The following is a 10,772-nucleotide window of genomic DNA, read 5'->3' as shown; positions in this document are numbered from 1 at the left end:
ATCATGGATTCCTGAGGCTGGGGCTTCTTCCCGACCCGCCCTACCCCACCTGCCCAGGTTGCTGGAGTTGGACATAAACTGGAAGGCACTGCACAAAGAGTCCACCACACCAGCGCTGGCCACACCGGCTCCAAAGACTCAAAGCTCAGCCCCTGAACTACAGTCCGAAGGACCCCCCTAGCGTGGGCAGGCCCGCAAACCGGAGCTGCCTTGGATGGAGGGCAGGTAGCTCTCATGGACTGCTGGGCTCCTGGGCTGGCACCTGGCTGGGGGGCTGCACAACCTGCACTGTCTCCTCCAGGCTGCCGCTAGAGAAAACCACATAGCGTGTGATGGTCAGCACCGGCAGCTCCCGCTGGTTCTCCTTGCTGTGCCAGATGCCATAGCCGAAATATACCAAGAGTCCTGCAGGGGTGGCGCGAGCATGAATGGCAGGTCTCAGCCCTGCTCGCCCTCCTCACCCTCCTCCTGCAGCCGGCCCAGGACACCAGCCTGGCCCCCCACTCACCAATCAGCAGCCAGATGGAGAAGCGCACCCAGGTCAGGTAGCTCAGCTTCAGCATGAGGCAGATGTTGAGGAGAATGCTCAAGGCTGGAATCAGGGGCACCATGGGGATCTGAAGGGGCAAGGGTAGGGCTGGGCTGGGCTGCAGGGGAGGCTGCTGGCCCAGGGCCCAACTGCTCTAGAGGCCTCAGAGCCTTTCTCTGCCTCTGGAGATTCTGGAGACCAGGGCCCGCTCACAGACACAGGTGGATGTGCATGCTGCCTCCCCAGCCTGTGAGCCGTGGTCATCCCGCTGCAGCGGAGGATGCGGGGGAGAAGGGAGCTGGTGGGCTGACAGCAAGTGGGTGTTGGGAGTGGAGAGAGGTACCTGGAAGGTGTCCTGCTGGCGTTGCTGCTGGTGGGCCCCCAGGACGAGGAGACTGAGCAGAAACATGATGCTGCAGAGCAGAAGCAGCAGGATGTAGCCCCAGCGAGGGAGGTGCAGGGCTGAGTCCCCGAAGATCAGCACACAGCCCAGGGTGATGGCTGAGGCCACCAGGATGCAGATCGCTGAAGCCACGGCCACTCCAGGGCTGCACCTATCCAGGAAGCCCAAGTAGGGCCTCAGGGCTGGCCGCAGCTGCCCAGGCTCGGGGGCTGGGACCTGCTCGGTGCCCACCAGCTCTATGTGGTCTGAGAAGGAATTGTACTCCTTGGCCGCAGGGCGGGGGCTGGCTGGGCTTGGGGAACTGGACAGAGGGGCCTTCTGGAATCGCAGCACGATAATGCTGATGGCCACGAAGGTGTAGGCCAGCAGTGTGCCAATGGACAGGAACTGGACCAATGCCTCGAGGTCCAGCAGCAGCGCCACCAAAACCGTGAGAACCCCGAACACCAGGATGCCTACCAGAGGCACCTGTGTCCGGGGGTGCACGTAGGCAAATGCCTGGAAGAATAGCCCGTCGACGGCCATGGCGTAGATGATGCGGGGAAGGCAGAAGAGACCGTTGAGCAGGACAGTGGTCATGGCTGCAGCAGAGGGCGGGGGCTGGTCAGCATGGCACATAGACACCCCACGGGCCACGGCTGGGGCACCTCGGGAGCATGCGCACGAGTCTGTCTGGGTTCTCAGAGTGAGCCTGAGTGCCTATAGGGTGCAGGATTGTCACTACCCCAACCCAGGAGTGGGACACCTCAGTTTAGGTCACAGGCCACTGGGGAATCTGGTGAAGGCTGAGTACCTCTGTCCAGGAAAGGACACAGAAGCACACGCCCAGACCGACATACCATGTACAACAGGGAGTGGGTTGAGTAGGTCTCTGCCAACAAGCCTGGGTGGAGTCTAATAAGTAGCCCGTTCCCAGGTCCATTATACAACTGGTAAAACTGAGGCCCAACTGGAGATGTGTTCCCCGGGAGGCCAGGGCAGGACCCCACTTACCGCAGATGGAGCCAGTCGCCACGAGGTAGCCAGCCCAGCTGTAGCCCCGCTGGTAGAAGGCGTCAGCGAGCGCTGAATTAGGGTCCAGGCTGTGCCAGGGCACCATGAGGGTGAGCACCGTGGAGACCAGGATGTAGGCGCTGGCTGCGAGGCCAAGCGAGATGGCAATGGCCAGGGGCACGGCTCGCTTCGGGTTCCGGGCCTCCTCACTAGAGGCGGCAATAACGTCAAAGCCCACGAAGGCATAGAAGCAGGTCGCGGTGCCGGACATGATACCGGAGAAGCCGAAGGGTGCAAAGCCGCCCTCCTCCTTGCCCCAGTTGTGTGAGCGGGCGAGGACAAACCCCAGGATGATGATGAAGAGGATGACGACCATGCTGATGGCAGATAAGGTGTGGTTGAGCCAGGAGGAGACACGGGCTCCACAGGAGACGAAGGTGGAGGCCAAAAGTAGGATGCCGGCAGCCAGGAAGTCAGGATATCTGGCCAGGAGGGGCACCTGCCAGATGCCCACATGGGCCTCGGTGAAGTTGCGGATGTGGTGGTCGAACATGGCGTCCAGGTAGCCGCTCCAGGCGCGGGCCACAGCAGCACCAGCTATGACGTACTCGAGCACCAGGTTCCAGCCGATGAGGAAGGCCCACAGCTCGCCCATGGACACATAGGTGAACAGGTAGGCAGAGCCTGTGCGGGGCACGCGTGCCCCAAACTCAGCGTAACACAGGGCCGCCAGCAGGGAGGCCACGGCGGCCACAGTGAAGGACACGATCACGGCCGGGCCGGTTATCTCCTTGGCCACGGTACCGGTGAGCACATAGAGGCCCGAGCCCACCATGGCCCCCACTCCCAGCAGGGTCAGGTCCAGCGCGGACAGGCAGCGCTGCAGCGATGTCTCCATGGTGGCCTCCTCCAGCGGCTTCAGCCGTTTCAGCTTCTGGCAGAAGCGCGCCAGGCCGGCAGTGCTGGGCAGTCCTGAAGCCATTGCAGGCAGCTGAGAGGAGCACCAAGCCAGCTGCTGGCACCTACCAGGGCCAGAGGGGAGTGACAGGCTGCCCAGCCTTCCGTCCTCCCTCTGATCCCACCCAGGGGTAGTGAGCTGCTTAACACTGGCCTGCCAGAGGGCAGGGCTGGGACAGGGGTGGGTGGGAGGCCCTCTCCGCCTCAGGGGCTCCATGGTGGAGCCGAATCTGGGCCTGTTGGTGGGGGTGGGGGTGGACCCTGAGGGTGAGAAGGGGGCAGCCCCAGGGAGCATGGCTGGGAACCAAGCCCCTGTGATCTGGGATCCCAGAGCGAGGGGGAAACCCGAGGCTTCCCGGGAGCTGGGCCAGGCCTCCAGGACGCGGAACAGGAGCGGAGCTGCAGCCCTGGGCGTAGCCCAGGCGGCCACCTGGCCCCAGACATCGCGGTTCCCCCCTTCCCCTCCCCGCTGGACTGGAGGAACAGCGCACCTGACGCGAGCCCAGCCGGGGAGCCCTGGGCGTGGCGCCGGATCCCTGGGCTCGGCGCTGCACTGCCGGCCCCAACATGCCGCCGCCGCCCCTGGAGCCAGTTTCGCCTCACCCTGTCCCCAGGTACCTGAGCCTTCGCCTCCTCCTGGGCCTGAATCTGTTTCCGCTGGACTCTGCGACCCACCTACTGTTGCCACCGCCGCTGCCGTCGCTGCCGCTCTGCACGCTGAGCCTGCCCCGCCTGCGGGTGAGGTCAGTGCGCAGAGCCCGCCCCAACCCCCAGGGCGCCAGACCCAGCACCGGGCCCCACCTCGCTGTCACAAACACCCAGGTAGCCCACCCCCTCTTAACTCACCAGGTCCTAGGGATACCCTATCATTGTGTCTGCTTCACAGATAAGGAAGCCCAAGCCACCAGAGTGGCCTCGCAGCCAGGTGCAGGTTAAGGTCCAGGTCTGGGGGTGGGGGTCTGGAGCCCACACGCGTTCCACTGGGGCAGACACCCTCTTTGATCCCTCCTCCCCACATGTGCATTCCACCCCGCTAGGCACCATCCAGCCACCCCCAACTCCGGGGGTGTGGGGGCGCAGAAGTCAGGCAGGCCCTGGTAAGCTGAGGGTAGAGGTCTGGCTGAGTGGCTCTGGACAGTCCTGACCTCCCCCGCACAGTGGGATGGCAGGAAGCCACCTCACACATTGACGAAGGAGTGCCTGGCTTCAGGAATGTCCTGTGAATTGGCAGAATGCACACTGGCTGTTCTGAGCTTCTTGTTACAGACAATGTCCCCAAAGGAGGCAGCAGCCTCCTGGAGACAACGCACAGCCCTCTAGCCCAGGATGCCCCTCAGGCCCCTCCTAGCCAAGGAGCACCTGTGTCAGGCCAGGAGGACCCTGGGGGACCCCACAGCAGCCCCCCACTCATGGATGTCAGTGAGAGGCACAGTGTACTGAGCACCTACACCATGCTTAGCCCTACATCATGGACAGTCCCCGCGTCCCATCACGTGACATGTTTATGACAAGGCATGTTTATTCCTGGGACTGAGGGGTCTTTGTCCTGCCACTTCTTTGAAAATGAAAAGGTGGGTGTGACAGGGTGTTTACTTGTTCACAGCAGAATGATGACAATCCATCCAAGCAAACCAAAACCAAAATGGATAGCCTTTTCTCCCAGAACTTTGTACGTGTTTTCAGGTTTATATGTGGTTTGTGGAATAGGATTTTAAGGGCACCTGCCACCTGTCTGCTTCAGTGGGCTCGTGACAGGATGGTGGACTCCCTGGTAAGATGGTGCCACTTGGAGCACTCTGCCTTAGCCAGCCCCCTTGCTCCCTTCTGTTATTTGGCTGATAATGTCTTGAGGAACTTCTCAGATGGGGTCCCACTTCCTGCAGGGAAGATGTCCCTCTCGCTTTTCTCCCATGTGGCCTCAACAGAACTGAGCAGGTGTTCCTTGTTCTGAAATGCCTCCACAAAAATCCAGAAAAATGCATTTCAAACCAAGAGGGTTGGGCAGTTTTGTAACAGGAGGTCCCGAGACGCCTTACTGATGACCCCTTGAGAGGTGGTGTGCAGTGCTTCATGGCCCTGACTTTGTATCTACCCAGAGAAACACTCTTACCATAGGCACTAACACCCAATGGATATTTGAGGCCAAGCACAATTGACGCAGTGAACTAAACTTCCAAGGGTATGGCTGGGACCCCTGTGAGCAAGGCGGTTACACAGAGGAGCACCAGGAGGATGCAGAGAAAATAAAGCACCAAAAAATAAAGGAAGAAGAAGGAGGGAACACTTCCCAACTCGTTCTACAAGACCAGGATTATCCTGACACCAAACCCAACAAAGACATCACAAGAAAAGTACAGATCAATATCCCTTAAGAATATAGATGAGGGGCTTCTCTGGTGGCACAGTGGTTAAGAATCTGCCTGCCAATGCAGGGGACATGGGTTTGATCCCTGGCCCGGGAAGATCCCACATGCTGTGGAGCAGATAAGCCCGTACGCCATAACTACTGAGCGTGTGCTCTAGAGCCCATGTTCTGCAACAAGAGAAGCCATGATAATGAGAAGCCCGTGCACCGCATGAAGAGTAGCCCCCACTTGCCTCAACTAGAGAAAGCCCATGAGCAGCAACGAAGACCCAACACAGCCAAAAATAAAAATAAAAAAATAAACTTATTAAAAAGAATATAGATGGGAATTCCCTGGCCATCCAGTGGTTAGGACTTTGTGCTTCCTGCAGGGGGCATGTGTTCGATCCCTGGTCGGGGAACTAAGGTTTCGCATAATGTGGGCTTGGTCAAAAAACAGAGAGAGAGAATATAGATGCAGAATTTATCAACAAAATACTAGCAAATCGAATCCAGGAACGTATAAAAAGGAGCAAGTGAGATTTATCCCAGGAATGCAAAATTGATTTAACATATGAAAATCAATCAACGTAGGGACTTCCCTGGTGGCACAGTGGACAAGACTCCGTGCTCCCAATGCAGGGAGCCTGGGTTCACTCCCTGGTCAGGGAACTAGATCCCACATGTATGCCGCAACTAAGAGTTCACATGCCACAACTAGGGAGCCGGGAGGTTCAACTAAGACCTGGTGCAACCAAATAAATAAATAAATAAATAAATAAAATCAATCAATGTAATACACCATACTAATAAAGGACGAAAACCACATGATCATCTCAACAGACAGAAAAAATATTTACCAAACTAGGAATCGAAGGACTGTCCTCAACCTGATAAAGACCATCTACGAAAAACCTTCAGCTGCTATACTTAATGGTGAAAGACTGAAAGCGTCCCCTTCCCATCAGGAACATAAGGATGCCCGCTCTCTCTTGTGTTGAATGTTGAATACCACTTGTATTCAACATTTTACTGGAGGTTCTAGCCATGGCAATTCAGTGAGAAAATGAAATAAAAGGAATCCAGATAGGAAGAAGGAAAACTGTGTCTAGTCACAGATGACATGACCCTATGTATAGAAAATCCTAAAGAATTCACACACACACAAATATTACGACTAATAATCAAGTTTAGCAAAGGTACAGGATTGAAGATTGATATAAAAGAATCAATTACAGGGACTTCCCTGGTGGTACAGTGGTTAAGAATCTGCCTGCCAATGCAGGAGACGCAGGTTCAATCCCTGGTCTGGGAAAATCCCACATGCCACAGAGCAACTAAGTCCATGCGCCACAACTACTGAGCCTGCGCTATAGCGCCTGCGAGCCACAACTACTGAGCCCATGTGCCACAATTACTGAAGCCTGCGTGCCTAGAGCCCATGCTCTGCAATGAGAGAAGCCACCACAATGAGAAGCCGCGCGCTGCAACGAAGAGTAGCCCCCACTCACTGCAACCAGAGAAAGCCCGCGCACAGCAACGAAGACCCGACACAGCCATAAATAAATAAATAAATAAATAAAAATCATTTACATTTCTATACATTAGCAATGAACTATTCAGAAATGAAATTAAGAAAACAATTCTGCTTACATAGCATCAAAAAGAATAAATTTATTTTTAAACATACTTAGAATAAATTTAACAAAAGAAATGCAAGACTTGTACATGGAAATGTACTAAACATCATTGAAAAAAATTAAGACCTAAACAAGTGGAAACACAACCCATGTTCATGGACTAGAAGACTTCATATGGTTAAGATGGCAGTATATTCCCCAGATTGGTCTGCATATTCAGTGCAATCCCTATCAAGATCCCAACTGCCTATGTTGCAGACGTTATCAAGCTGATCCTAAAGATGATATGGAGATGCAAGGGACCCAGAATAGCCAAAACAATTTTGAAAATGAACAAAGTTGGAGGACTCACACTTCTTTATTTCTAAACTGACTACAAAGCTACAGTCATCAAGACAGTGTGTTACAGGGACTTCCCTGGTGGCCCAGTGGCTAAGACTCTACATTCCCAATGAAGGTGGCCTGGGTTCAATCCCTGGTCACGGAACTAGATCCCACATGCCACAACTAAAGATTCTGCATGCTGGGACCAAAAGATCCCGCATGCCACAACGAAGATCCTGCACGCGGCAATGGAGATCCCGTGTGTTGCAACTAAGACCCGGTACAGCCAAATAAGTAAATATTAAAACAAAAAAAGTGTGTTATTGAAATAAGGATAGACACATAGATCAGTGAAATAGAATTGAGAGTCCAAAAATATGTCCAGTTAACTTTTTTTAAATAAATTTATTTATTTTATTTATTTATTTTTGGCTGCATTGGGTCTTCATTGTGGTGCGCGGGCTTCTCATTGCGGTGGCTTCTCATTGCAGAGCACGGGCTCTAGGCACACAGGCTTCAGTAATTGTGGCACCCAGGCTCAGTAGTTGTGGCTTGTGGGCTCTAGAGCGCAGGCTCAGTAGTTGTGGTGCACGGACTTAGTTGCTCTGTGGCATGTGGGATCTTCCCGGACCAGGGCTCGAACCCGTGTTCCCTGCATTGGCAGGTGGATTTTTTTGTTTTGTTTTGTTTTGCGGTACGCGGGCCTCTCACTGTTGTGGCCTCTCCCATTGCGGAGCACAGGCTCCGGACGCGCAGGCTCAGCAGCCATGGCTCACGGGCCCAGCCGCTCCACTGCATGTGGGATCTTCCCGGACCAGGGCACGAACCCGTGTTCCCTGCATCGGCAGGCGGACCCTCAACCACTGCACCACCAGGGAAGCCCTGGCAGGTGAATTCTTAACCACTGAGCCACCAGGGAAGCCCTGTCCAGTTAACTTTTAAAATTTTATAGCCAATTTAAATTTATGGCCAGTTTATGGCCTTTTGATTTAAAAAATAGACTTTATTTTTTAGAGCTGTTTTAAGTTTGCAGGAAAATTAAACAAAAGGTAGAGTTCCCACATACCCCCGCCCCTACACATGCACAGCCTTCTCCACTATCAACATCCTCCGCCACATTGGTACACTGGGTGTAATTGATGAACCTACATTGACACATTATTATCACCTCCAGTCCACAGTTTACTTCAGGGTTCACTCTCGGTCATGTACATGCTATGGGTTTTGAAGAATGTATAATGAAACATATACACCATTACAGTATCGTGCAGAATTGTTTCTGCACTGTAAAAATCCTCCGTGCGTCACCTATTCATCCCTCCTTCCCCACTAACCTCTGGCAACCACTGATCTTTTTATTGGCTCCACAGTTTTGCCTCTTCCAGAATGTCATGCAGTTGGAATCATACAGTATGTAACCTTTTCAGATTGGCTTTTTTCACTTAGTAATATGAGTTTATGAGTTTAAGGTTGTCTTATGTCCTTTTTTTTTTTTTTTTGGTCATATGTCTTTTCATGGCTTGATAGCTTATTTCTTTTTAGTGCTGAGTAATATTCCTTGTCTGGATGTACAACAGTTTATTTACCCATTCACCTACTGAAGGACATTTTTTTTTTTTTTTTGGCCTTGCTGAGCGGCTTGTGGGATTTTAGTTCCCCAACCAGAGATTGAACTGAGGCCCTCAGCAGTGAGAGTGTGGAGTCCTAACCACTGGACCACCAGGGAATTCCCCTGAAGGACATTTTGGTTGCTTCCAAGTTTGGTAAGTATGAATAAAGCTGCTATAAACATCCATGTGCAGGTTTTTGTGTGGAAGTAAGTTTTCAACTCTTTTGGGTGAATACCAAGGAGTGTGATCACTGAATCATATGATAAGAATATGTTTAGTTTTGTGAAAAATCACCAAACTGTCTTCCAAAGTAGCCCACCAGAATGTTCTGTGTTCCCACCAGCACTGACTGAGAGTTCCTGTTGCTCCACATCCTCACCAGCATTTGTTGTTGTCAATGTATTGGATTTTGGCCATTCTAATAGGTGTGTTGTGGTATCTCACTGTTGTTTTAATTTGCAATTCTCTAAGGACATATGATGTTGAACATCTTTTGATATTCTTATTTGCCATTTGTATATCTTCTTTGGTGAGGTGTCTGTTCAGATCTTTTGCCCATTTTTAATTGCGTTGTTGGTTTTCTTTATTTTTTTTAACTTATTTATTTTATTTTTGGCTGTGTTGGGTCTTCGTTGCTGCGCACGGGCTTTTCTCTGGTTGCGGCGAATGGGGCTACTCTTCGTTGTGGTGCACAGTCTTCTCATTGTGGTGGCTTCTCTTGTTGTGGAGCACAGGCTCTACACGCGAGGGCTTCAGTAGTTGTGGCACACGGGCTCTAGAGTGTAGGCTCAGTAGTTTTGGTGCACGGGCTTAGTTGCTCTGTGGAATGTGGGATCTTCCCAGACCAGGGCTTGAACCTGTGTCCCCTGCATTGGCAGGCGGATTCTTTTTTTTTTTTTTTTGCGGTACGCGGGCCTCTCACTGTTGTGGCCTCTCCCGTCGCGGAGCACAGGCTCTGGACGCGCAGGCTCAGCGGCCATGGCTCACGGGCCCAGCTGCTCTGCGGGAAGTGGGATCTTCCCAGACCAGGGCACGAACCCATGTCCCCTGCATCGGCAGGCAGACTCTCAACCACTGCACCACCAGGGAAGCCCATGGCAGGCGGATTCTTAACCACTGTACCACCAAGGAAGCCCTGGTTTTCTTATTGTTGAGTTTTAAGTGTTCTTTGTATATTTTGGGTAACAGTCGTTTATCAGATATGTCTTTTGCAGATATTTTCTCCTAGTCTGTGGCTTGTCTTCTTATTCTCCTGATGACCAGTCGATTTTTTTTTTTTTTTTTTTTTTTACGGTACGCGGGCCTCTCACTGCTGTGGCCTCTCCCGCTGCGGAGCACAGGCTCCGGACGCGCAGGCTCAGCGGCCATGGCCCACGGGCCCAGCCGCTCCGCGGCATGTGGGATCCTCCCGAACCGGGGCACGAACCCGTATCCCCTGCATCGGCAGGCAGACTCTCAACCACTGCGCCACCAGGGAAGCCCGACCAGTCGATTTTTGACAAGAGTGCCAAAACGACTCAATGGGGCAAAGAATAGTCTGGAACAACAGGGTATCCTCATGCAAATAAATGAAGTTGGACCCCTATCTCACATGACATACAAAAATTAACTCAAAATTGACCAAAGACCTAAATGTAAGAGCTGAAACTATAAAAATGCTGTTGGGACTTTGTTAAATTAACATTTGTTAAGTGGAGCCCTGAGGGTGTTGGGTAAGGAATCTCTGATCAACAAAAGACCAGGAAGGAATTGAGAGAGAAGTTTGTTACAGGTTCTGGAAGAAGTACACCATACACTGTGAGGGGCTACACCAGGAGGCTAAGGCATAGTGCAGGCAGAAAGCATGGCAGGACCTGGGGGACAGGCTTTTATTAGGGTCTGCAGGTAGAGTGCTTTGGGGTTTCCAGGCTGAGTCTGGATTGGTCAGTTCAAAGCAAAAAGAGTGGGGTTCTGGCAAGCTTATCTGAGGATC

General features: G+C 52.7%; 2 protein-coding genes across 8 annotated transcripts in view; one reads left to right on the top strand and one right to left on the bottom strand.

Annotated features, from left to right (window-relative positions):
- Nucleotides 1–1,633, bottom strand: SLC7A4 (solute carrier family 7 member 4). Of its 2 annotated transcripts, XM_060121051.1 has the most exons (3): nt 873–1,633; nt 509–617; nt 1–405 (listed from the first exon to the last, which is right to left on the bottom strand). In XM_060121051.1, the coding sequence occupies exons 1-3, from the start codon at nt 1,548–1,550 to the stop codon at nt 233–235; spliced, it is 960 nt and encodes a 319-aa protein (XP_059977034.1). In that variant the 5' UTR covers nt 1,551–1,633; the 3' UTR covers nt 1–232. The 2 variants fall into 2 exon arrangements, with proteins under 2 accessions (XP_059977034.1, XP_059977033.1); XM_060121050.1 differs by having other exon boundaries at nt 1–617.
- LOC132504050 (tubulin alpha-3 chain) overlaps nt 541–10,772 on the top strand; it is a 28,000-nt gene continuing 17,768 nt past the window's right edge. The window contains exons 1-2 of one of the 6 annotated variants that reach the window (XM_060121038.1): nt 541–2,598; nt 3,497–3,625. In XM_060121038.1, coding sequence (XP_059977021.1) covers nt 2,440–2,598; nt 3,497–3,625 — 288 coding nt within the window. In that variant the 5' untranslated portion in view covers nt 541–2,439. Of the gene's footprint in view, nt 2,599–3,163; nt 8,954–10,772 lie in introns of those variants that run through there. The other 5 variants (XM_060121041.1, XM_060121042.1, XM_060121043.1 and 2 more) reach the window with 5 other exon arrangements.

Source organism: Lagenorhynchus albirostris, chromosome 14 (assembly GCF_949774975.1).
Source record: "Lagenorhynchus albirostris chromosome 14, mLagAlb1.1, whole genome shotgun sequence".
NCBI classification, from domain to species: domain Eukaryota; kingdom Metazoa; phylum Chordata; class Mammalia; order Artiodactyla; family Delphinidae; genus Lagenorhynchus; species Lagenorhynchus albirostris.
Note: the sequence above shows the minus strand (reverse complement) of the source record. Positions and strands in the feature narration are given on the sequence as shown.